The sequence below is a fragment of the Zeus faber genome, assembly GCF_960531495.2.
Source record: "Zeus faber genome assembly, chromosome: 5".
Classification (NCBI taxonomy): Eukaryota; Metazoa; Chordata; class Actinopteri; order Zeiformes; family Zeidae; genus Zeus; species Zeus faber.
Genome location: NC_137192.1, coordinates 35,205,481 through 35,233,251, shown reverse-complemented (window position 1 = coordinate 35,233,251; position 27,771 = coordinate 35,205,481). Strand labels below are relative to the sequence as shown.

Here is a 27,771-nt window from a genome sequence, read left to right as displayed (position 1 = left end):
ACACATATATACATATATACATATACACAGTATACACACATACATACACATATACATATACACACACTATATACATATACACAGTATACACACATACATACACAGTATATACATATACACAGTACATACATATACACAGTATATACATATACACACACACATATACACAGTATATACATATACACAGTATATACACACACACATATACACAGTATATACATATACACACACACACAGTATATACACACATGTATATACATATATACACACATGTATATACATATATACACACATGTATATACATATATACACACAGTATATATACATATATACACACAGTATATATACATATATACACACAGTATATATACATATATACACACAGTATATATACATATATACACACAGTATATATATACACACACACACACACACACACACACACACACAGTATATACACACATGTATATACATATATACACACAGTATATATACACACACAGTATATACACACACACACACACACACACACATACACAGTATATACATATACACACAGTGGTGCAGTGCATTGCACTGCTGCCTCACAGCAAGAAGGTCCTGGGTTTGATTCCCGCCTGGGGCGCTGTTGGCACCGTGCTCCGGTGGGTTATCTCCCAAACAGGAGCCTTTCTGTGTGGAGTTTGCATGTTCTCCCCGTGCTCACATGGGGTTTCCTCCACCTCACGTCAGTAAGGACCCCCACCAAAAACATGCACCATCATGGTCTGACCAGAGATGGACACTTATCACCTGGTCCCCGGGCGCGTCCACGTACGCTGCCCACTGCTCCTGGCTGTGCCCCCGGAGGAAGGACAAGCCAGGATGGTTAAATGTAGCTCAGGAGGTAGAGCTGGTGGTCTAGTCATCTAAAGGTTGCTGGTTGGATCCCAGGCTCCTCCTGCTAGCATGCTGTAGTGTCCTTGAGCAAGACACTTAACCCCTCATTGCTCCTGATGGCTGCGTCCGTCGCTGTTTGAATAATTGTAAGTGGCTTTGGATAAAAGCGTCTGATCAATGAATATATATATACACACACAGGGCAGAGCCTCACGTGAACTATATGTCACATGTCCCCCAAAGAGGGACAGAGGTGGAGGGATAAGAAGGAGGGATGGAGATAAGGTGATGAGTTGGAGGGATGGTTGGTGACCCACAGGACTCCTGGCTCGCTGTGGCCTCCTGCAGGCTGGGAACCACAGGCTGATTTCTTTCATATGATAGAGCAACGTGTCCCGTTCCTGGATGTTGAGTGACTTCCTGTGTTTTTATTGGTAATAAGATTCATTTTGAGAAGAACTGGAATGAACTGGAATGCCTTTCATGTTTCATGGACTATGAGGGAAGCAAGTACTCTTTGCTTTTTGTTTGTATTCATTCTTATTTGTGTTCTAACATGGAAACATACACATATGTATGAGACAATCTCCTGAACATGAACACACACCTATACAGTGTGTATTCTCACTCACACACACACACACACACACACACGTTTGCTAATGATGTAAAATATGAAATGTAAGTTATACATAAAGATCTCTGCGTATGCGGTTGTGCGCCTCCGCCCAACGACAAGTCCCGCTTCCCCACAGCCCCGCCCAACTCACACAGACACGCCCAACTGTGTGTAAGTTCATAGCAGCAGGTTGGAGCTTTGTGGCTCCAACCAAGTGTGAATGCTGCTCCACCCGCCACCCCCACCCACGGGGCTGTCCAGAGACACGCACACACAAGCAGCAGTTTCAAGGTGGCAGCTGGATCGGTGTCACCCGTTCTGCACCCGACCAAGCGTGAAACATGGTCACAAAGCTGATCCTGAATAATAGTCTGAACAATGGTCGAAGAGGGTTTTTGCAGAACATGTCGCAGCGTTGTTGACCTTTCACCATTTGGATGCAAAAACGTTATCGCTTCATCATTTTAGCCTGTGCGTGTGAAATTGTGCCAGAATTCACCCGTGAATTCTTGAGTTAAAAACCGTGTTTCGGGGGTCAGCGACCATGGCTCCCCAAATACCAGTCGATCCGAGTTCCACCCCAAATAAAGGCAGTACGACCCCGCCCCCTAGTGGAGGACCACAAGTGAGCAGCGGGCAGGCAGACTGACCGCCACACGGCCGAGGGCTCAAGCCAACCTCACGTCTAAGTCAACAGCGTACATCGCACCGCAGATCCTAAAGTGTGACGGGAGCTCAGAGGACGGGTGGAAAGAAAGGAGAGCGGGGAGAGAAAAGCCTTTTAATCACTCAGCATTTTAGAAATCATCCAGGCAGAGGATTCTCATCGACAGAACAACAGTTGGGGGAAGAAAAAGCCGTCGGCTCAGCGGCTCCGGGAGGTGGTAGGACGCTGCCGCACCCTGACAAGCTCCACCACGTTCTGGGGTTATTCATGCGGTTCCTGTTGTTTTTGGGAGTCGCTCATTCTCTCAGGGAAGTGGAAAACAAACTGGACTGATCGACCAGAGTCTACAAAAAAAACTTCTGCTCTGATCTTGGCGTTCACGCCGATCCCCGAAACCAGGCTTCAACGTCAGATCATGCGCTATGATCAAATACTGGCGAAAATGACGTAGACTCCTAAAGGGACGAAGGAGAAACCACGTCCGATCTCCTGCAGCTCGGCTTTAAAGTCGCTGCTCAAATCAAATCGCTGAAAACCAGAGAACGGAGCTCCTCTGCGACAATTTCACTCCTTTGAAAAACATTGTGAGAACCACCTGGAATCAACCGACAAAAGTAAAACGCAGTGACACAAACCAAGGTAACAAAGAGCACGAGGAGAGAAGAAAAAAAAAGAAAAACCCCAGAGAGGGAGCAAAGACTTCCTGTTCCAGGCGCTTGTTGAATAAACGTGATAAAGATGAATAAAAGAAGGTGTCTTGGACTTCAATGTCCTTTTTAAAAAGGCCAACACCACATCCTGTGCTCCAGCGACAGCGGTGTTCCTGCAGGGTGGCCCCCGGGCCCCCCCAGTGGGACACGGAGGAAGTGTAAGAATGAGGTGAAAGAACCAATTTGACATCACAAGCGCAACTTTATGTCAACTTTCTGAAATAGGATAGAACTTGTTTTCATGAGTTGCTGTGTGTGACGCCAGACCTTCTTCACTCTCAACTTCGTCAGTTTGTGTGCGACACTGATTTATTTGTACTTTTTGGGAGGGTGGAGCGCGTGCACACACACACACACACACAGTCCAGTTGCAGCTCAATTTATTTCCACAGATTTGGAGGATTCCTGTCGATACAAACGTTCCTCTGAAAGAAAGTCGCGGTGGTAAAAAATAAAACTTGGAATAAATAAATAAAACTGCCGACGGCGCCGAGGTCCCTCCAGGGCCACCAGGGGGCCCTCAGCCGCTCAGGGAGCGAAAGAGCTCGTCCTCCAGGTCCGACGTGTCCGTGTTCCCTGAGCTGTCTGAGGAGACTGCTGCACACACACACACACACACACACACACACACACACACACACACACACACACACACACACACACACACACACACACACACACACACACACACACACACACACACACATTTTCCCCAAGAACTTTTCAATCACTTCAGCACAAAAGGGGCTATTTTCAAGGTATTCCAGCACTTAAAACTGAGGACAAAATTCAAGCACCTCAAGGACCCAGTAAGAGCCCTGGAATATGCCAACATGCTCGTGTGTGTGACTCACAGTCGAGTTCCAAGTTCCCGTCTGAATCGTCATCGCTGTTGTTGCCGAGGAGACGGGCGACCTGGTTGGGACGCAGAGTAAACCATTTTAAATTCATTTAATTATTCATCTTTTTTCTGTGACATTTTTGTACGTTATTGACTTTTTTTTGTTTGTTTGCTTTTGACGCAAAAATGATAAACCCAAAATGATAAAAAATAAAACACAAAAAAAGCGTAGGCGAGGGGGCTACCTCGTCGTCAGAGTCGGCTCGCTCTGCTCCGTCCTCCTCGGGGAGGTCGTCGTTCTCCAGCTCCACGATGAGAGGATCCGTGTCCAGGTCCTCATCGTCATCAGAGTCGTCATCGTCTGAGTCGGACGAGTCGTCCTCCTGGTCCTCGTCCTCAAACAGGAAACACAATCAGCAACGTGCGGGGGTGCGAGTGTGTGGGCGTGCGTGGTGTGTGCGCGCGCGCGCGTCCTCACCTGGTCGTCGTCGTCGTCGCCCTCCTCCGCCAGTTTCTGCCGTCCCACCTCGTAGAGCCGGCACACGGTGTCTAGGCTGACCGTGTCCTGGTTCTAATGGACGCACACAAAAAGCGTCGTGAGGCTACGAAAACGGTGAAACCCGTCTCACGCAGCTCCTCAGAGTCAAGACGACGGAGAAGCGGTTGTGGAACCGGTCGTGGAAAATCGGCGTTTCCTTCCACTCGTAGAAGGCCAAGGACAGTCATTGACAAATACAAATGCATGTCAAATCAACCTCTTGAATGTCATGATATTGTTAGCACCCTTATTCAAGAAGCTTCTGGAGGTGAGAAACACTTCTTCTGCTTCTATCATGTCTAATTCATTTTATAAATATCGAAATGAATCGAAGAGATACAATTTTCAATTTTTTTACATATTTCCAGAACTTAAGGTCATGTTAAGCTCCCGTTAAGGTCACGGTAAGGTTAAGGCCAGGTCATGTAAAGTTAAGGTCAGCTCATGGTAAGGTCACGGTAAGGGAGGTACCTCTATGACAGCCAGATAACAGTCCCTGGAGTCTGTGCAGAGGTCAAAGATGTTCCTCTTCACGTCCACTGTGGCTGGAAACACCAAACACAACATCAGGAGAGTTAGGAGTCGCAAAAGGTCCTAAAACATTCAATGGGGAGAGAGCCTTGTTTGGCGACTTTTAAACACTTTGTTGCTCGTTTTAGCCATATTTTTAAGACGAAATTTTGTGTGTGTGTACACACACACACACACACACACACACACACACACATTTTGAAGTGTGTGTCGCAGGAAGTGCCGCCTACTGATGGGTTTGTAGTCGGTGGCGTCGAAGGTTCTGAAGGACGAGCCGAACGGACTCTTCATCTGCTGGTCCATGGCGTCGTCCTCCTCGTCCGCCTGCAGCATTGCTGTGCGAGCCAGAAAACACTTTGAATCACTGAGTACACAGAGTACAAACTCTACCGGGGTAATACAACTGCAACATCGTACCTCCGTACATGATGGTGGCGTTGCTGTTGAACACCACCCTGCACTGGTCCAGAGCAGGAACCGTGTGGAGCAGGTGGAACGTCCGCAAGTCCCACTGGGACGACGGGTCAAGGAGAACAGTTGTCATTCATGTCATCAAAATGATCATATAATTGTGCTAAGCAACACAAAATAAAGATCATAATTGTACTGTATTCAGACACACACCCAGCCCCAGGACTGGAGCTCGTCGTATGCGTTGGCTCCCCAAACTGTCGCTGCACAATATCCAAAGACCACGTGGCCATATTTAAAAAATATTATCGCCCCCAAAGAAGCCTTGCGGTGAAATGGAGACTTCCAAAAGACCATTTGAATGCATGTTTGAGTGTGTCCCTGCGCATGGATTTGCGCGGTTCTTTCTGTTACGGTACTGTTGTGTTTTTCCTTCCCTCACCGGTGGAGACGTAATCATGGAGGTCGGCAGCGCAGCCAACCGTTCCTCTTTTTTTTGTTTGTTTTTTTAAAGCTTCCCGTAAAATAAAAAAAGAGCACGGCGGGAAAAAAAAAAAAAAAAAAAAAAATGCAGGAGGGTTGACAGCTATGGATCTCTTACCCAGGACTTGGCACTGGGAAATGCAAAGCGATCCGGTTGTCTTCGCGACAGCGGCACAAATAATAATACAACTTGGAAACGCGGGGGGGGGGGGGGTGAAAAGTTATCGCCCCTTTAATTTAAAGCCACTTTCACACATAGTTGCAGGTAAATGACTGGGATAACCTGCAGCCTCCGCGTCCTGCGCTGACAGCACCGTCCCTGGGCCACAGGGCTTATTCAATTCAATATTTTTATAATTAGTTTATAAGTTTAAATAATGAATGAAATGAGTGTGGCTGCCTTCAACTTGTCCTACATTCTCCGCCTCCAGAGAAGGAACTTCCTCCACCCGTTCTGCCTCATCGCGCTCCGGTGCAGCTGGCGGACAAGCAAATCGCTTGTGGCGGATGTCACCGCAGCCCAAGCACGTCATACTGCCCGAGCTGACACACACCGCGTAGCGCCTCCGTCCCCAACTCGAGACGACTCACCAGAGTCAGCGACACTTTCAAGAAACATCAAAGACCCGTCCCTGTACGGACTGGACGCGTTTCAGGTTCTCGTCTTTGCGGCCGAGCTCCACGGTTCCGGCTCTTTCCCCCGAAAATGTTACTAGGGTACGAGGTGGGACATTTGCGGTACCGATTTCCTCGGAATATCGATCCCCGCTCCCATTCACACATGGCCAGGTGCCGGAAATGTCCTGAAACACTTCAGGAATAGACTACATGTGTGAAAGGGGCTTCTCAGATGAGTTAGTTCAAGAGCAGGGACTGCTAGACCAAGGTGATGAAGGACTTGTCTGCTCCTTCTGTCTGGCTTTGGTGCTGGTCTCAGTCCAGACCATCCTGGAGGCCACACCCATTCATCCAAAGATGAGCTCTAAGCTCCCCCCTGGCAGGGTTAGAGAGATCAGACCCTTTCAACCGAAACTAGGGAAACTCCAAGACTAGGCCGAGTTGTATATGTATGTGACAAATAATCTCTTGAACTTGAAAGTGAGTCCAGATTGAAAGTGTGATTTATTCCAAGATTAGACCTAATCTGTGTGCGAAACCACCCCCTTAACTTTAGTTTTAAGATGTTAATTCCATCGGTGTGCGAGAGAGGAAAGGCCAGGCGGCGAGGAGGAGGAGGAGGATACGATCTCCGTGTTGACGATGACCTCCAGGCCATTGGGGTGGAAGACGCCGCTGATGTTCATGTTGAACTTGTCAAACTTGTGGATGGCCCGCGCCAGGCGCACGTCCCACAGGACACCGTCGTTCAGCACCAGGTCGTCCGTGGGGTTAAAGGTCGCGCAGTTCCTCTTGTAGTTGTTGCCCAGCGCAACGTCGTTCAGCGTCAGGGTCTTCTGGCCCGTGTGGACGTCGTAAATCTGAGAGAGAGAAGGCAGGTGTTGTGACAGTCGTACCTTGTTGGATTTGAAAGCTGAACCACAGCAGCTTAACTCACATGTGCGACCTGGTCTTTGGTGCCGATCACTCTATCCTGAGAGAGTTTACTGAACTCTACGTAGTGATCGTCCTCAAACGAGTTCCTAGAGAAAAGAGAGAGAGAGATATTTCCAGGATCTACTACATGTCATCAGCACAGTGGACTGGGATGTGCTATGTCAATATTCCACAGGGGAGACCCGGCCCCAGGGCTAAATGAACAAAGACGTAGTCAGCTCCATTGTTACTGTACTGGTAATGTTACTGTACTGGTAACGTTGCTGTACTGATAATCCGGTAACGTTACTGTACTGGTAATGTTGCTGTACTGATAATCCGGTAACGTTGCTGTACTGATAATCCGGTAACGTTGCTGTACTGATAATCCGGTAACGTTGCTGTACTGATAATCCGGTAACGTTGCTGTACTGGTAATCCGGTAACGTTGCTGTACTGGTAATCCGGTAACGTTGCTGTACTGATAATCCGGTAACGTTGCTGTACTGGTAATCCGGTAACGTTGCTGTACTGGTAATCTGGTAAAGTTGCTGTACTAGTAACGGTACTGTACTGGTAATCTGGTAACGTTACTGTACTGGTAATGTTACTGGAGAAATTAAGAAAATGTATTTTATATTTATTTAGCTATACAACCTGTTTGTAACTTGTAATAATATTAAGATATTTGTCTGTGGAGCATTTTCACTATTATCGGAAGGGACATCTCTCCTCTCTGTCTCTCTCTCTCCCGCTCCATCAACAGAGACATGCAGATATGCCTGAGGGGGGCGTGGCTGTCTCCCTCTGCCTGTCTCACACACCCACGAGGAGACCCTGCTCTGGGTGAGTGACAATGGCACGACAAGCGCAGATTTGGCCCAAATCTCCATGAAACTAAAGCAGTGTTAGTTCTGCTCTTCATTTGTTTGAGATTTTCTCTTAAAGAAAAAGAACCATTAAAGTACCAGATCGGTACGAGTAGTGCTTCCATTAAAACCTTAACAAAACCCATCCCTACTTGTGCCCCGTTCCCCATTCCTCCGTGCCCTGCCCCCACACTGTTTTTACTTCTTTTATTTGGGGCATGGAGAGCTGTGTTCCATTCACATATAAATATATTTATGATTCCTCATTGAATTGTTGTCCTGTGTGTTTTGGAAGCTTCTGTTTTATACTGTTATTGTAACACACTCCAAACAAACGACTGCTTGAGTTGAAGCATCTCAGTCGACTGATAACCACCTGGTTATCAAACTTTCAGGGAGCAGCTGTGATAAAATCTGTTTCCACTTTAGCTGGAGTTGGCTTTGAGCCAAAGTATAGAATATTGCACTTTAGTAGAATAAAACAATAACCACTTTCTAATTATTTTACATGTGTGTCATGTAATCAAACCAAAAAAGAGCATCAAAGTGTCGTACTTGAGGGTGAACACTCCGTCCATGCTCCACAGAGCAGACAGAGGGATGCTCCATGACGCCGAGGTCAGCAGCAGCTTCCCATCCTGAAACACAACATCAACATGAGCACACCAACAGCAACTACTTCTACCAGTGCAGGGTGGAAGAGGAGGCTTGGGGTTGTTGAGGTAGTGGATGAAAAGCACTGTTCGAACGGAACGTGTTGCGCCGACGGGTCGACAAGCGGGTCCGTGCACCCGTGCAGCCCGCAGACGGTGACGGGCACGACGCAAGTTGCAGCGAAGGAAACATAGAAGAGAACAAAGAAAACAAAAGGAATTTGACTTATTGGGGGATGCTCAGCGTGAGAAACCCACGAGGCGAGCAGCGGTTGACAGGCGGGAGACTCGGCAGCTCTGGATGACAGTTATTAAATTATTTTTTTTTTCCCCCAGAACATGATTTTAGTAATGCGAGTCGTAACCTGGAGCAGCAACTTAACCACCGCCCTCGCCACCACGTCCAAATCCTCCACCCGCGTCCTCGCTGTTGCGTGCATACGCCCACATACTGTTCATCCTCTCTGTGAAGGAGATTCTGCTGCGTTCAGACACGACATGGTTCCGTACGGTAGAAACTTCTCCGCATCCCATAATGTGGCATGTCAAGCCCGGCCTAGCGGCCACACATTCCTTTCAGCTTTTTGTTGATTCGTCCCATTTCAAGCCCTGACCTTGGAGGGCTCCAGGTGAGTGATGGCGGAGGTGTGGCAGGTGTAGTTGGCCTCCTCCTCCCCTGAGAACACGTTGTAGAGCTTCAGGTGACCCGTGCACGTTCCCAGCATCAGGAAACGCTCCCGGGCGGAGAAGGCGCAGCAGGTGAAGCCGCTCTCGTCTACGTCACCCTCGTGGAAGACCGACATGGGACGGAACCTGGACGGAGAGAAAGAAAGATTAAATGACCCTGACCCAGGGATCACACCTTTAAATGGAAGAATTGAGCGGAAAGCTTCTGTTTTAATAGGATCAGAAACGTCGCCTCTGATGCAGAAGTCGACTCATTGTGACCAAAAGAAGTGCCTGGATAAAAAAGATGAAATGTTTAAAGAAAAAAAATAAAATCTGATCTGATGATCTGGACTGAGACCAGCACCAAGACCAGACAGAAGGAGCCGACGAGTCCTTCGTGGCCTTGGTCCAGGACTTCCTGGTCTGGAACAAATTCATCTTAGGAGAAGCAACGTCTCCTGAAGGCATTTTTAAATTGTTTAAACTGTCTACAAGACGTCCGCTGTATGAACCAATGTTCAGGTACCGGCTGAAGATCAGGTGTCGGTCCAGGCAGCCCCGGTCCACGCCCCCGTACTTGGGGTAGAGCACTCGGCTGGCGAGCCGGGCGGTGAAGTTGTGCGGTGCCTGGCGCCGCTGCTTGGGCTCGGGGCAGCGGTGGGGCGTGAACAGGGAGAACGGGGGGCAGGTGGTGACCGGGTTGGGGCAGCGGGCGTGCTGCTCCCGCAGGTACTCTGTGATGATGCTGTCCAGCGCCGGGGGTGACGGCACGTGGCGCTCCGGGGGCTTCTTCATGGCCGGACTCTGGTTTCAGGGGAACGGGAGGAACAAGGACAACATACAGAATACATAAATAAAAAGCTGTATGTTAACTGCGTAGTGATGTCATACTTCCTGTAAGGATCTGAATACTGAACAACGGAGCCATCACTGATCCAGAAGACCCGCCGTGTTAAAAACAACAATCTTATATAAAACAAGCAAAGCGAGAACCAAGACCTTCTACTGTGGAGCGGTGGAGAGCATCCTGACAGGCAACATCACTGCCTGCTTTGGGAACTGTACTGCTCAGGACAGGCAGGCCCTGCAGAGAGTGCTACCTTCAGCCCAATGTGCCACTGCAACTACACTCCCCTCTGCAGGACTTATACACCAGGAGGTGTAGTAGCAGAGCTGCAGCATCATGAAAGATCCTCACCACCCCAACAACGGACTGTTCCAGCTGCTGTGGTGGAGCAAGAGCCTCCACAGCCACACAGCGAGAACAGAGACTGAGACGGAGTTTCTACATCAAGACATAAGAACTGTCAACGCTGACCTCACCAGGGGTCCTCACTAGGCCACACACATAGGCTCCACTACCTACTGTACTGTATGTAGCATACTGTACCGCATACTGTGTCACTGTTCTGGGTTGTTCGGTGTTACCGTATTGCTGTGCCGTACTGTTGTATACTGTGCTGTATATCTCACAAACACTACCTCACTTTATTCACATGCCACTTTAATGCACATATCTGTATATACATAATTGCCTATCCCATATACATAAGTCTATCCCATATATGTAAGCCTATTCCATTTAATTCTATATATTTTTATTTTATTCTATAAGTATTCAACTTACTGTATTACGTTTTAGGAATAAGTTAGTTGGTCTAGTAGAAAGAAATTTTCCTAGGACATATTGTGTGTAATCACCGGGTGCGTTGCATTACATTTCACTGCATATATGTATGAAAGTATGTATATGTATCAACATTTACATTACATTACATTGATCAGACGCTTTTATCCAAAGCGACTTACAATTATTCAAACACCGACGGACGCAGCCATCAGGAGCAATGAGGGGTTAAGTGTCTTGCTCAAGGACACTACAGCATGCTAGCAGGAGGAGCCTGGGATTGAACCAGCAACCTTTGGATCACTAAACGACCAGCTCTACCTCCTGAGCTACCATCCCCATGTATGGGGAAGTATGTATATGTATGAAAGTATGTATATGTATGTGACAAATAAACCTCTTGAATCTTGAACCTACCTGAACAACAAGCTAAAGTACAACTTGGCCTCGCCCTGGGCAGTCATTACATTCCATCAGCTTGGTATCTTGTTTTGGTGTCACAACATTTTAATGAGTACAAATACTTGAGCAATTCTCCCGCATCTCTTTCGAACAAAATTTGGACTAAAGTACAAAGCAAAACATCCCGTGCAGATCGGTCAAAACACTGGTTTACGGCAGCTTCCCATCACCAGTAGGATCATTTGGACCGGTTGAGGTCAGAGTCTCGGTTTGCGTTCAAAAGGTGAAGAATTTAAACTTTTCTTGTGTGAGGTTTTCCCTTCTTAATATTTTAAATCAGAGTTTTGAGACTTTGCCAAAGCAGTGAAAGCCAGTGCAGAGTAGAAAGGAAGGAAAGCAGTGCAACATAAAACAGATATTCTCAGAAAAATTAAACAGGAACGAAGTAGAAAGCGCAGAGAAGGCTGCCGCCCCCGCAGACCTGGATGAAGGCGCCGTGGTCGGACTTCTGCCTCAGGACTCGAGGCTTCTTGGCCAAACAGAACCCGGGCGACGAGGAGAAGGAGGACCTGTCTCTGGAGAAGAGGATCCGGCCGACGTGAGGAGAGCTCTGGCCATGAGGTAGAGCTGGAGCGAGAGGGAGACGTCATCACAACCACAGAGCTCCTCTACCAACGCATCCCAATGAACATGTGAAGTTAACACTGAGGCTGCAGCGGACAGGGCTCTGGCTTGGGTGATCCTTATTATTTACAAGTAAAGTATTTATACAAAAACATGAATGAAGTCCCATAGCAGCGGAAAGCAACATGGAGACGTTTGGAACGGGACACTCCCTTCACTCAGTTGTTTAAATATGTTGAAACAAACAAAAATAAATAGATGTAAAATAAAAAGACGGAGCCGGCACCTGCACCTTTTTCATTTTCCACATAAGTAAGAAACTAAGTCAATCCAAACCTTTCTCTATGAAATTACATTGTACATTGCACTGCGGGGGGTGCTCGAGCACCTGCCCCTTTGCCCCTCGATGCCCCACGGACCCCAGGGTGCCCTTTTTATCAGCCGCCTTATTTTGTTTTAAGTGTGAATGGGCATCCAGATGGCCAGTTGCCTGGGGGGGGGGGGGGTACATTCATGAGGATTGAGTCCTCGGCGCGTCAGCAATGTGCGCACAGCGGAGCACCTGCACCTCCCCACGAGCACCTGCACCTGACCAGATTCAGGAAGTCCCTGCAGGGGACAGTCGAGCGGGAGCCTCTTCTCCCTTGCCCCCCCCCCCCCCACTCACACTGTTTCAATGCTCGAATTTTTCCTGGCGAATAAAATGATTATTATGAACCATCCATCATGAATGGCAATCGATGGAGTCGATAGACGATTTAATCATAAATCTGCCCAAACCCAATACAGATGTTTGCTATGGAGGACAAAATTACTCAGACAAATACACAACTTTTGGAAAAGTGTCATTGGGAAATGAAAATGAAAGTACTAAATGCAGCAGCGTTCTGTATTTTTGGCTATTTCTGAATATTTGTCTATTTTTCTTTTATTGACTCTTTTATGTCAATTGTTTGTACAAAAATGCACCAATCACCACCACAACTAATTCCTTGTATATGAAAATGTACTTGGCTGAATAAAATGGCGATGATTGTAAAATTGTGATAATCGTGGTAAGTTTAGGGGAACTGCTATTATTAGTTATCTCTGGTCCTTACTGTGAGGGGTGACCGAGGAAGAGGAAGGTGAAGGGTGATGGGCGGCAGGAGTTCGACACAAGGAGGCGACAGAGACGGACGACACCGGCGAGGAGCAGAGGTGGGCTCCGACTCGACCCCCGGCGGCTCCGGCGATCCTCGGGGTCCTGGCGGGCGTGAGGCAGCAGGCGGAGGAGGTGCAGGCTGCGGGGCCCGGCATGGCTCCAGGGGGGGCCGCCGCTGCCGGGAGCGCTGCCTCCCGGGCCAGCGTGTCGGCCGTCTCCCGCAGCCCCTTAACCAGCAGGTGGTTCCGGATCAGCACCAGCAGCTCCTTCTCTGGAAAGGTGATCCGGGACCGGGCCACTACGCTCGCCCTCTGCAGGCGGGCGAGGGACACGTCGCCGCCCACCAGCAGCGGCTTCCCAGAGATCCGCTCGGTGAGTTCGGCCGCATAGCGACAGAACCGCACGTGCTCGCTGCGCTTGTCCTGCAGGACGGGCTCCTTCATCAGCTGGATGGAGAGAGGCAAAGAAGGGGAGAGAAATGGGAGTCCACCTGCCAGACGCGTGAGTCTTCTCTTACTGCGGTGAAAACAGTCGGTAAACCGCTGGATTTCAGTTTACAGACTGTAAACAATTTTTTCGGGGTCAGTCGGTGTGCATTACAATTACAGGATAAAACACGTAGAAGTTTACAATAATGCACAATGATAAAATCTCAATGAGGAATTATAAATTAGGGGAATCATAAATATATTTTGTGCTATGTGAGCCCCGATGAGCGCGGTGAAGCCGTGTGTCTACCTGCTGGATGTGTCCGCTGCTGAACAGCGGCAGCTTGCTGATGATCTGTCTGATGGCCGAGCAGCGGGAGAGTCCGACCAGAGCCTTGCAGGCCAGCGAGCGGATCAGGTCTGCGTCCGTGATCGGCATCTTCACCGAGAGCACCGAGAGGAGAACCTGAGGAGCAGAAAGATGGAGGTTTGTGATGGATGTATTAATGATGGATGACGGGGGGAGGGGGGGGGGGGCAGAAGGTTGTAGCTCCAGTGGGGGTCGGTGTACGGACGGAGAGGATCAGACATTCTACTGAACCTCCACCTGGATCCAAGGCCTCTGGATCAACTTCATTCATACTGACAGAGCTGGACCTGGACGGAGCAGGACCCTGCTCACCTTGATCCCGTTGTTGTTCTGGACCACCTGCCACATGCGGGTCAGCACCCTGATGTGGGGGGCGGCAGCCTGCTGGGACCACAGGGGGCTGAACCCCCCCACCGCATTCAGGCTCTGGTCCGGTGCACACACACAGTTGGTTATCACCTGGGGAGGGCAGATCCAAGCACAGAAAGAAAACACTTCAATGGCTTCGTGCATCAGTGTATGAATGATGTCATCTGATGATGATGATGATGAAAAGTTTAAAATCTAAAGAATAAAAAGCCAGCTGTAGTTAGGGTTAGCAGCCTGGACACAGTCTAGTCTACTCTGTTGCTCAGGTATTTCTCCATCGCTGCCGGTACAGGACCAGCCAGAAAGGGAAACTTCAATTATGTCTTAATCTGTTATTTGGGGTTCCACAAAAATAACTCTAAAAAGTTTTGAACCAGAGGGGAAATTCAAAGCACTAGACGGCAGAAAAAGGAAGATTTGTTTTGAATCATCACCTGAATTGAGATCAGGATGAAACACTCGTATGAGGCACACAAACACGTCAAGCTCCGTTTTTCTCCCCTCAACCACCTTGACGCTGGCGCTCACCTGGAGGGCAGACTTCTGGATCTCTGCATCATGGAGGAAAACTTCGCCCTCGGCCACCCCGAGGATTATACTCATCCCTGCAGGAGGGAAAATAGAGTCAGGAACGACGTCACGTCCGGACTTTCTCTCTTGAACAGGCGGACCCCGCCACCAATAATGACAACGGCATGCAGAGAACACCTGCAGAACACCAATGCAGTGAATGGATGTTTCTTTAAATGTGCCAGGGCAGCCTCTGGTTGGTGCTGGTGATATAAAACACCACACCAGCTCTGGGCTCGGCCACAGCGTTTCACCTGGCAACAAGGCCTGTCACGCTGAGGACTCTTTCCCACCGGTTAATAAACTCAACACAGGTAACAGCAGACATTCTACAATGGAGGGGGGGGGTGTCCCCATTATAGACAGGCGCAAATTAGGCATGGAGATTATGCATGGAGGGAGAAGGGTTCGAAGGTGTAGAGCCTCTTTCCTCTCTCCCTCTGATAAGTGACTCGGTGAACGCTGACTCCTTCACTCGTGCAGCTGCACTGACCCACGGTGGAGACCGGCGACCTGCTCTCATCCAACACCTCCACGGTGTCGGCCAGAATCAGCTGGACCTTGGACACCACCGTGAGGATGGCCAGGATGTCCAGAGCGTAGCGCACCGTGTCACTCCTGGATGGGAGGGGGTACTGATATTAGAATTTCCTAAATTGATTTAACAACAGAATTGAATGTTATCGGAAGTATCCTTTTTTTTTTTACATATCAGTTAAAAAAGGCCACTGCTGAGGCCGAGCAGCGTGGTGCCGCCTCCCTCCCGGTCCACAGAGCAACGTTCAAAGTCTTTTCCTGCAGTTTCCATGCGCCGGCTAAGCTGTGCGTTACCTGCCGTAGTAAGTCCTCCAGTCGCAGGCGGTGGAGATGAGCTGCAGCATCAGCGGCACGCAGGAGAGTTTGAGGAAAACCTCCACCGGCTCCCAGTGGAGCTGGGGCGGGCCGCACTCGATGAGGAACTCCATCATCTCCACCACCTGCTCCCTGCTGTGCGTGAAGGCCTGCGAGGGCACGGGAAGAAGCACGGTTCACAAGCACAGAAACACTCAGAAAGGTTAGGAGCTGCAGGGCTGCTCATACCATGGATTTAAGTTTGAGCAAAAGAGATTGAATATTTACAACACAATGTCCGTGTCATTAATCAATGTCACAAAGTGATGCCTACGAAAACAAACAGAGACAGGTCAAACCATGACCAAAATGCTATCTCATATGAAGTTTTTCCATATAATCCAATTTAACAATCAAATCACATTTTTAATCAATATATTAGTACCCTACAGAGAAGAGGGATGAGTAGGTAAAGTATGTGGAGGTAGTTTAGGGGTAGAGTAGAGACCAACCTGACCTTATAATATGGCTGCTGTGGCAGCACGGCGCCACCTTCTGATCGCTGCAGGGACTGCTTCACCTGCTCAGTCTTAACAGCCAGATGGGCCTCAAAGTACCTACACACACACACACACACACACACACACACACACACACACACACACACACACACACACACACACACACACACACACACACACACACACACACACACACACACACACACACACACACACACACACACACACACACACACACACACACACACACACAGTTACAGTGGTTTCTGGGTAATAATGAGGCTGTAGCTGTGCGGGCCTGTACCTGCGCAGAGCCATGCAGGTGTGTTTGGCCGTCTGGCGGCTAGAGAACACTTGGTCGTCACTCTGGATGGAGACCTGGTCTTCAATGTTCAGGATCTCCAGAGTACTGATCTGAAGGAAGGAACGAGGGAGGAAACAAGGCAGAGTGATGGAAACGGACTGAAGAACACATGTAGACTGGATGAATGAACTGGCTCTGATGCCCAACATCCTACACAACCATAAACCTCAAGCTGCAGTTTCCTCCGTGTAAATAAATTGTGATAAGTTCCCCCACGTCTCCCGGTCTGTACTGACTGGAGTTCCTCAACAAAAGGAACTTCTTTCCAAAATCGGTTTCCAAAAATTTGTCCTGCCCTTTCTGGGAGGGGGGATTGTCAGTTGTCCTGTACTGACCAGGTTGACCAGCCTCCGCAGGCCGTCCTGCCAGTCGAACAGCTGCAGCACCGCCCTGAAGGAGAAGCTGATGGAGAAGAACATGGTGGCGTGACAGCAGCCCGAGGCGTGAGACGACTCCAGCAGCCACAGAGCGTACGACACCATGTCAGCCAGCACGCCATCCGGGAGGGTACACACCTGAGACACACATACACGGCAAGTCATGGACAATACAGATGGTGGTGTGTGTGTGTGTGTGTGTGTGTGTGTGTGTGTGTGTGTGTGTGTGTGTGTGTGTGTGTGTGTGTGTGTGTGTGTGTACACGCTCCCCACCCTCTCCATGGCATCCTGGTTGTAGGCCAGGTAGTACAAACACAGTGAGACTCCTGTGGCGGCGATCGAGGGTCTGGGAATCTCCAGAAGCTTCTGGACGCCGCCATGAGCGATGAACTCTGCTGCAAACTTCTTATGGAGGAGAAGAGAGGCCAAATACTGGAGGGAAACAAAGGAACCTTTATTACTTAAAAAAACTGCTTTTATTAGTGACCAGACACTGATCAGATGAATCATCTTGGTGTTGTTTTGGGGTTTTACCAGCAGAGCGTCAAAAGTCAGCTGGACATCGTTGGTCCGTCTGAGGTCGACGTAGTTCATCAGCAGAGACCTGGTGTCCAGCTGCATAAAGACCGCCAGCAGCTGCACAGAACAAAATAAATACACACGGTAACAGGACGAACCTCTCGTGACACATCATCTCACTTGCGAGGAGGTCCCACAGAAAATATTTGTGGTTGTGGCTCAGACACATGGAGGACAGTGTCATCAGCGTATGAGTGGACGGTGCAGTTTGAAGAGATTAAAAGAAAATCATTAATAAAAACTTAAAATAACAACTTTACACATTACGTTATAGATTCATATTAATATGTCATTGGCGGTTGTTTGGGCTGCAGACTGACCTCCTGGTAGTCCCCCAGCGGTGTGAGGTACTGCAGGATGAGTCTCTGCTCCGTGTTCTCGCTCAGCGGCCACAGTCGGTAGTTGGAGCCGATCACCATGGAGCTCATCTCGGACCAGGAGCTGCTGTTGGCCGGCGGCTCCCCGGGGTCGCTCCTCTCCGCCCCCTCCTCCCTCCCCGACACCGAGGAGATGAAGTTAAGCTTCTGCTTGACCTTCTTGCCGGCCTCCTTCGTGGCCTTCCTTCTCACCCCACCTCCCCCCGGCCTCCCCTCCCCCTCCCGGGGGACAGGGTCCGGGCTGGGCTGGTAGACCGGGTCCGGGAGCAGACGCACCGGCCCCCCACACGTCCCGGCTGCATTCTTCTGGGCCGAGCCCAGCAGGAAGGAAGGTTTGGCCATAGGCCCGGAGGACGTCCTGCTGCCGCCCTGATCCTCGTCACTCGGTAGGGCTGCGGCAAAGTAAGTCGAGGTGGGGGAGCTGTCATCCCCGGGGGGATGAGGTGCATCCTGGGAGGTCTGGGTTTCCTGGGACTGCAGCTCCCGCAGACGCTGGATCATGAGGGGAACCTGGAAGACAGGGTACGAGGGGTTTCCTGGTTATAAAGCAGAACGTAGCAGTACGTCAATACAACTGCACCAGAAAACTGTCCCTCACATGGAATACTATCCTGGAAAAGCATCTGGGCAACACCAGACACTGTGTAAACACTTGCAGTAAGCTATATGATCACCACACCAACAGGATATTCAATTCTTGTCCATGTACACCACCCTTGTTTGTGTGTGTGTGTGTGTGTGTGTGTGTGTGTGTGTGTGTGTGTGTGTGTGTGTGTGTGTGTGTGTAGCCCACCAGCTGAGCGTTTTCCTCCCTGTAGTTGGCCGCAATGTCCTGGCTGCCCATGGCTCTGGCCAGGAGGCCGGTGGCGTACACGCAGAGCGGAGCGTCGGCCTCCTGAGCCCAGCTGAACAGCTTCTCCACCAGACCCTCCTGGAGGAACACAGGCACAGATAGAACGCTGGTCGGTGTTTACGCTTTCCCTTTGGACTTCAGAAGGACAATTTCAACACAACTCAAAGTACATATTTGATCACAACAATAGCACGTTGCACAAACACAAAATCTCCACGACTGCTGCGTGAGAGGTGTCTGACCTTCTCCTGGAAGACCACCGAGCTCTCCAGGCCTGGCATGATGTTCTGCAGCAGTCTGCAGGCTGCCGTGTTCAGACTCTGCTCCCTGCTGCTCATCACATAGCTGTTCAGCAACTGAGAGGCGACAGAGGGACCAGAGGGAGAGGAAGCCAGAGAAAGAGAGTCAATCCTCAACACACTGCTCTACCAAGTCTACAGACCTCAAAGCCCATTTTACATCTGCCATTAAAGTGCAGCTCTGTATATCTTACACATTAATGCACGGTGTAAATGTCTCGTCGCTCAAATCCAGACACAGAGGACCGCGGAAGGGAATTCATCCATACAGGCACGGCGGCACTGTGCATTGCATTGCCTCAGAGGAAGAAGGCCCTCGGTTCGATTCCTACCTGGGGCGCTGCGGGCACCGTGACCTGGTGGGCTATCTACCTTTCTGTGTAGAGTTTGCATGTTCTCCCCGTGCTCACATGGGGTTTCCTCCAAGTTACATCAGTAAAGACCCCCACCCAAAAACATGGAGTTTCCTCTACATAACATCAGTAAAGACCCCCACCCCCAGTTCTCTCTCACACACACACACACACACACACACACACACACACACACACACACACACACACACACACACACACACACACACACACACACACACACACACACACACACACACACACACACACACACACCTCGTTTGTACCCTGAGATCCCATCCCAACGCGGGGAGAATCAAGATAATGAGAACGCTTATCAAACCGGGTGTCAATGCAAAGGCCTGTGATGGGACGTCACTTTCCAGGTAACGGAACCAGAACCAGAGAATATCTTAGAGGCCTTGATCCATTAAGGACATTGTTTTCTGTCACAGCTCAGCAGGTGCGAACATAGAAACAAGCAAAACTGAACTCACAGCGTTTGTGAAATCATCGTTCCTGAAGAGCATCTTCAGGACGTGTCCCAGCATGCAGTCTGGGTCGGCCCTTCCTGTGATAGAAAACACCACACGCATTTATTTCCATTACCAGGACAATGACTACTACTTGTACTACTACAGCTACCACCACAGAGCGCTGGGGGACACACTTAAATACTTTATTCATCCCCAGAAGTAAATTGCAGTGTCAGCAACAGCTTACATAAAAAAAACACAAAAAAAAAAAAAAAACACAAATAGGCAATAATAATGTGTGAAATGAAAATAGAAATATACAATAAAACCGGTTAACTGTACACAGTTAAAATATGACAATACACACAAAACAATGATAAACAACATAATATAAACAAAAAAGGATAACAAAAGCAATACAAAAAAATACATTGCATTTGCTAAAAAGAAGTGAACCAAAATAATTCGGAAAATGGTTCTATTTCACTCATGAACCTTGTTAACTTTGAATTAATTATTTTTTATTTTCTCCAACCGTGACTTGAAAAACACTGCAGCAAAGCTGCTGGTGTCACCCGTGATGGCGGCAGCATTTTTCCCCCCCAAAAGTTTCCGCATGCACTCCCTCGTTTAGAAACCAAACGGGAGCAAACAGAGCAACATCTCTTGGAGAAGCTCCTCCACCGATGGACATTCAGCATTAGCGCTCAAGTTGTTTCAAACATTCGTTTTGAGCCAAGAGAGAAGATGGAAACGAGGGGGAACCAGGCACAGAGAGCTCTCCCCAATCAAAGACATTTTTACTATTTGTATCTGGAGATTTCCTGTATACCACGATACAATCCTTTGACTGCAGGTACAGCCCTAGCAGTGATTGTATGATATTTGTATTTTCACATGGATCCATCATCTCCCTAATTTTTTGACCCTTGAACATTTGGGTGATTTTCTTTCCCCTCGCTAGATTTTGGTCATGTATGGAAAATAAATGAATGCAGACGGTGAAGAGAGCAGTGAATTCGATGGAGCTGCAGGTGTAGCTCACCGGGGTGGCGGTCGTCGAAGGGATCGGGGTCGGCTTTGTGGTATTCCTCCGTCTCGCGCTCGATCAGCTCAGAGATTCTGCACAAAGCCGACGCAAAAGCAGAAGCAGCGTTAATGACTCCGCATGACACTCAGCCGTACAGGCCCGGCGCATTTTATTGGCTTCCCCCGCAGGCGCTGGAGGATGATTTGATGTCATAGTTCATTTTAGCGATGTCTTTGTGATGTCCATGATATATTGGAGCGGTTTCACAGGTGGGGTTTTAATTTGAAGCTAAGCTGATGAAGTTAACCCAGAATTCAAAATTGCCTTTCTGAGACGTTGCCTAATTTAAGAGTCATTAGTTGTTGAGACCAGGAATTCCTAGACCTAGGTGATGAAGGACCAGTCAGCTCCTTCTGCTTGCTCGGACTCCAGATAATCCAGTTCGACCTGCAGGTTCACACCCATCAGTCCAAAGGTTTAATCGGAGCTGTCACTTAAGGTGCCCATAGAGTATAGGACTATACACCTCCTGACGAGGCTGGAGTGTTCACACGACACAGTCCTTTATCATCAAACATTTTGACTGGCGGACGTAGTGGTTCAAACACACGCAAGAACTGATGGGACTTAGGTATTTTCCCACGTGACAAAAATAAAATAAATAATAAATAAGAATTTAGCTTCAAAATTTGGAAGGTTTGCCCTTGTAGTTAACGTGTCTGCTCATTTATTTTGTACCAACAAAAGACAAAAGGAAATAAAAAAGGATATTACATAGAATTTGGAGTAGGAGCGAGTGGAACGTGGTCTGCATGGAATAATTCTGCAGTTGAAGATAAATTATTATAACTTAAGTCCTAAACAGTGAAGTGCAACAGAAAAATCTAAAATTCCGATATTTGAACATACGTTACCTGTTACTCCATATACACTTGTAAAACACTTCTCCCCCCACCCTGGTTTCCCTACATGCTCTCGTTGTACATAAATTACACAAGGTTTGTCCGAGAGCTCCGTCAGCAACGGGTCAAACAGCCGACCGGAACCGGTCCCCGCGTGACGTGAGTGCGCTGTGAGAGGCGGTGATGTGCAGCATTTTCTCCCCAAGCTCGGACGGCAAGATCCAGACAAATATTGTGCAGTCTGAAAAGGGAATTATACAGCGGCCCTGAGAGCTCAATGCACTGCAACTTATTAAAAAAAAAAAAAAAAAAAAAAAACACACAAATAGACAATACACGAGAAAATTACCAAAGACACAAATGCATTAACAGAAAACACAACCGCATTTCTATAAATGTGTTGTTTTCTGTTTGTGCTTTCTGTTAATGCGGTTGTGTTTTCTGTTTGTGTTCTGTTAATGCGGTTGTGTTTTCTGTTTGTTTTCTGTTAATGCGGTTGTGTTTTCTGTTTGTGCAGTTGTGTTTTCTGTTTGTTTCCTGTTCGGGCGGTTGTGTTTCCTGTTCGGGGGGTTGTGTTTCCTGTTCGGGCGGTTGTGTTTTTCATAATTTGCTTGTGTTGTTTATTTGCATGTCTTTTCTTTAGTTGCAGTGCGTTGAGCTTTCAGGGCCACCGTATAATTAGACCTAGATTAGCTCTAATCTTACTCCTGGAAATCAGATTTTATTTATTTATTATTATTATTATTATTATTATTATTATTATTATTTTTTTTTTTTTTAAATCAAGACTAGGACAAGTCTGAGACTATTTTAAACCATGACCGGGACAATTCAGTCAGTCCAGTTCCAAAGTGTAATTTAGTGTGAGATTAGGCCTAATCTGTCCCTGTGAAACCGCCCCATAGTTCAGTTCTTATAGTATTTAAATTAATATAGTTCAACACACTTTAGATTCATTAACATTGGAATATGAATACATAAGAATAGTTTGTGATGTACATCAATATTGTGTCAAACACTTTATTGATCCCAGAGGGACGGTTCAGGAAAATACATTCTTCCATAATGATCCAATCCTTCTCTCCTGTGAAAAACAGAAACCCCCTTATAAATAACTATAAATGACAGGGTTAGGGTTAGAAAAAAACAGTGAGGACTGACTTAGTGAGGATGGTGACCAGCTCGTCGGTGGTTCCCTGCTGCTTCTCCTCCCATTGGTCCAGAAGAGCAGAGAGCTCCGCCTTTGCGTCCACGGAGGCCGACGCCCCAGCGGCAGGAGAGGCCATCTTTATCTGGGAGATGGAGAGGAGGGAAGAGGTGAGGAGGATGAGAGAGAAATAGGAGAGGAGGAAAGGAAAAGGAGACAGGGAAAGGAGAGGAGGAGAATGAGAAACGGTGACGAAAGGAAAGAAATGTAAAAAATAAACAGATGGAAGGAGGCAAGTGGAATGAGGAGGTGGGAGGAGAGCAGGGATGGAGAGGGAGGGGTAGAAGGAAAGAGCAAAGTAGATGGTAAAGGGGAAGCGCACACACACACACACACACACACACACACACACACACACACACACACACACACACACACACACACACACACACACACACACACACACACACACACACACACACACACACACACACTTTTTAAATGCGAAAGACAAAAAGATAAATGCATCCCTCCATCCGCAATTAAATTATGTCTTTGTTTTTTATCACTTTGAAACACTTACACATTTGAAAATTTCATGACACTTGTGGAGTGAACTGCTTTTTTTTTTAAATAATTTTTTAACTTATTTTATTTGTGACAGTGCTCCCATTGAGGATCTGTGTCACAATTCAGGGTGTGAGGGGGAGGGTGTGTGGTTGGAATGGATGCACGGACTAGATCCTGGAGCGGAGTGGACTCTGTGCCCGAGGATCCTGGGATGCAGGGTTAAAAAAAATGTACACACACACACACACACACACACACACACACACACACACACACACACACACACACACACACACACACACACACACACACACACACACACACACACACACACACACACACACACACACACACACCTCGTAAATGTCTCGTCGCTCAAATCCAGACACAGAGGACCGCAGAAGGGAATTCATCCGTACAGGCACGGCGGCACTGTGCATTACATTGCCTCAGAGGAAGAAGGCCCTCGGTTCGATTCCTACCTGGGGCGCTGCGGGCACCGTGACCTGGTGGGCTATCTACCTTTCTTTGTAGAGTTTGCATGTTCTCCCCGTGCTCACATGGGGTTTCCTCCACGTAACATCAGTAAAGACCCCCACCCAAAAACATGGGGTTTCCTCCACATAACATCAGTAAAGACCCCCACCCAAAAACATGGGGTTTCCTCCACATAACATCAGTAAAGACCCCCACCCAAAAACATGGGGTTTCCTCCACATAACATCAGTAAAGACCACCACCCCCAGTTCTCACACACACACACACACTTTTTTACATGGCTACCTATAGATACTTACAGATAGATGGATACGTAATCTATAAAAACTCACAACCTAACCATATACTTTGTTTACAGCCACCAGGATTAATGAAGTTTAATCGTATTAAATAATAAAATATCTATTGAACACATCTTTCGAGAGTCTTGGCATGTGTCACTACTTGCACTGGAATCATATATTTGTGGATGGAGAAATATATTTATCTTTTTGTAATGAAGATATTATGACCATTAGCTAGAACAGTGTGAACAGTTAGAACACCGGCCCGACCAGTCTATGAAGTTCAGAAAACTCCATTACTTTACCCCAACACTCTGTAAAGACAACATTTAACTATATTGCGAGATTACTTTACATTACATTTACATTTAGTCATTGAGCAGACGCTTTTATCCAACGCGACTTACAATTGTTCAAACACCGACGGACGCAGCCATCAGGAGCAATTAGGGGTTAAGTGTCTTGCTCAAGGACACTACAGCATGCTAGCAGGAGGAGCCTGGGATCCAACCAGCAACCTTTGGATTACTAGACCACCAGCTCTACCTCCTGAGCTACCATCCCCTAGATGGTTGATGGTTTTACTATTACCGGAATCCCGCCGGGGGGGGGGGGGGGGGGGGGGGGGGGGGGGGGAGTCTTTCAAGAAGTTTCTGGGGGCTCAACATAATTTGGTATTTAATTTCCAAGAGAGGAATTAGAGGAAGGAGTTACAGGAACATGTCCAATAATGACCAACAAATCAGGTCCGTGAACCAAACTGAGCTGCTTAAAATGAAAAGGGCTAAGAATCCCTGGACCAGACTATAATGTTATCATCCAGCTCGAGCTGCAACAATTAGTCTATTAACCGCCAACTATTTTGATAATCAATCAATCGTTCTGAGTTTTTTCTTCTTTAAGAGGAAAATTTATTCCTGATTCCAGCTTCTAAAATGTTAATAATTTCTGGTTCCTTTAGTCCTGTACGACAGTAAACTGAAAGTCTTTGAGTTGTGGTCAAAACACGACATTTGAGGACGTCGCCCTGGGTTTTGGGAAACAGTGGTCGACATTTTACGGACAAAACAACTAATCGATTTATCGGAAAAATAAGATTAATCGATAATAAAAACAATGGTTAGTCGCTGCTCCACCTGCTCTGCGTGGATGTTGTCAATCCGCTTCCATAAACGGATGCTATTGAGAAGGTGAGAGCAGGTCAGAGATACCGGGGGGTTGTTGTTTTAACATGGCGTCTGCGGGTATCACATAGTTCAGTTCAATTATTTTTCAAGACACCCGCTCATGACATTTGGGCCATATTTGTATTTGTATTGCTTTGCTGTACTTAGTCAGGAATGGGAGACGGGTGCAGCTCTAAAGCTGCATATAACAGGTGTCCATGACGGATAGAAGACAGACTTTAACTGGAGGGACGCCAGGCTAACCAGCTAATCTGCTTTGGTCCGCAATTCAACTAAATGAAAAAACTCCACATGAAACACTAACTGATTAAGCCCAATTCGGACGTTTTCACCCCAAAACGGTGAGACGGGAGCCCGGGTCGCGGCTGCCCGGAGCCGCACGGCGGTGACCCCGCTGACAGACACATGGCGGGACGAAGAAGCCTCCGCTCGGACCGACTCCTTACCGGGGGACCGCGTCGCTGCTCGCCCGGGGGTTGCGCTTCGAACCGCTTGGCTTCAACGGGGCGCGGCTCCGTGTCATGGAAACGGGGCAAGAAAACGCAGGAAACGCGAACGTGAAACGCGTGAAAAGTTTCACGTTGTGTTTTCAAACTTCCTCAGCGGCGCGCGCAGGCTGCGTCACGCTGCGTCGCGCATTGATGACGTCTTATAGGAGGCGATGGGGGCGGAGCCTGAAAGGAGATTAAGTCGATTTTATACGTTTTTTCATTCTTTCAAGTTAAATGTTCTGTTTTTGAGAGCTGCATTGTTGATCGACGATCTTTTGGTCTATTATATATCGACAAATTGTCCTGTTTTAGCTTAATTGCACACTGCGCACTTTTTCCCATGTCCCTTTTCCTCTCATTGGCGTTGACCTGTGTCGCGGATTGATGACGTAAAACGGGACCCCGAGGAGGGGGCGGGGCGTCGGGTCCGCAATTAATATTCATGAGCTACGGTTCCGAACGTGTCCTCATTTGTCGAGTAAAGAATTTTTTTTAATATATAATTTCATGTTACAAAATTGACAAAACATGCAGTACAAACAAAACGAGTATACATCCATACATCTAATCACATATGATTTTTACAATAGAAAAAGTATATATGTATGAGTATGTATGAGGTATTCAAACAGTCACTTAGCTGAGTAATACCATTAGAAAAAGAGATAATTAAAAAATCATTTTCAAGGACATCAGGGAGTAGTTGCACTTATATTATACCAAATTCAAGAATTCAGGTTCAGGCCAAAGAGGCGGTAACTAGGGGAGCGTATCTATGTTCCCAGGGTCCTATGTTCCCAGGGTCCTAAGTTCCCAGGGTCTTATATTCCCAAGGTCCTAGGTTCCCAGGGTCAATTTTCCCAGGGTCCTATGTTCCCAAGGTCTTATGTTCCCAGGTTCCTATGTTCCCAGTTTCCAAAGTTCCCAAAGTTCTATGTTCACAGGGTCCTATGTTCCCAGGCTCCCAAATAGGCATGGTCATATGTTCCCAGGGTCCTAAGTTTCCAGTGTCCTAAGTTCCCAGGGTGTTATGTTCCCAAGGTCCTATGTTCCCAGGGTCCTATGTTCCCAGGATCCTAAGTTCCCAGGGTCCTATGTTCCCAGGGTCCTAAGTTCCCAGGTTCTTATATTCCCAAAGTCCTAAGTTCCCAGGGTCAATTTTCCCAGGGTCCTATGTTCCCAAGGTCTTATGTTCCCAGGTTCCTATGTTCCCAGGTTCCTATGTTCCCAGTTTCCAAAGTTCCCAAAGTTCTATGTTCACAGGGTCCTATGTTCCCAGGCTCCCAAATAGGCATGATCATATGTTCCCAGGGTCCTAAGTTTCCAGTGTCCTAAGTTCCCAGGGTGTTATGTTCCCAAGGTCCTATGTTCCCAGGATCCTAAGTTCCCAGGGTCCTATGTTCTCAGGGTCCTAAGTTCCTCGGGTCCCGTGTTCCCAGGGTCCTGTGTTCCCAGGTTCCTAAATTGCCAGGGTCCTATGTTCCCAGTTCCCTATGTTCCCAAAGTTCTAAGTTCCCAGGGTCCTATGTTCCCAGGTTCCTAAATTGCCAGGGTCCTATGTTCCCAGGTTGTTATGTTCCCAGGGTCCTAAGTTCCCAGGGTCCGTTTCCCATGGGTGTTATGTTCCCAAGGTCCTATGTACCCAGGTTCCTAAATTGCCAGGGTCCTATGTTCCCATGGTCTATTTTTCCCATG

The 27,771-nt window shown here is 47.9% G+C and overlaps 1 protein-coding gene across 3 annotated transcripts; it reads right to left on the bottom strand.

Moving 5' to 3' along the window:
- Positions 1-3,238: 3,238 nt before the first annotated feature.
- Positions 3,239-26,177, bottom strand: LOC307230337 (DDB1- and CUL4-associated factor 1-like). Of its 3 annotated transcripts, none has more exons than XM_080000643.1 (31): positions 26,032-26,177; positions 23,061-23,191; positions 21,013-21,089; positions 19,989-20,062; positions 19,082-19,195; positions 18,780-18,917; positions 17,930-18,496; positions 17,565-17,666; positions 17,304-17,462; positions 16,989-17,168; positions 16,594-16,703; positions 16,286-16,385; positions 15,769-15,938; positions 15,431-15,555; positions 14,896-14,972; positions 14,311-14,457; positions 13,939-14,094; positions 13,157-13,646; positions 11,914-12,059; positions 9,930-10,207; positions 9,349-9,547; positions 8,637-8,719; positions 7,235-7,319; positions 6,924-7,157; positions 5,203-5,296; positions 5,016-5,120; positions 4,726-4,799; positions 4,195-4,287; positions 3,962-4,111; positions 3,730-3,790; positions 3,239-3,472 (listed from the first exon to the last, which is right to left on the bottom strand). In XM_080000643.1, exons 2-31 carry the CDS (start codon positions 23,183-23,185, stop codon positions 3,396-3,398), a joined length of 4,590 nt encoding a protein of 1,529 aa, XP_079856769.1. In that variant the 5' UTR covers positions 23,186-23,191; positions 26,032-26,177; the 3' UTR covers positions 3,239-3,395. The 3 variants fall into 3 exon arrangements, with proteins under 3 accessions (XP_079856769.1, XP_079856770.1, XP_079856771.1); XM_080000644.1 differs by having other exon boundaries at positions 3,239-3,469; XM_080000645.1 differs by having other exon boundaries at positions 3,962-4,099.
- Positions 26,178-27,771: the final 1,594 nt, after the last annotated feature.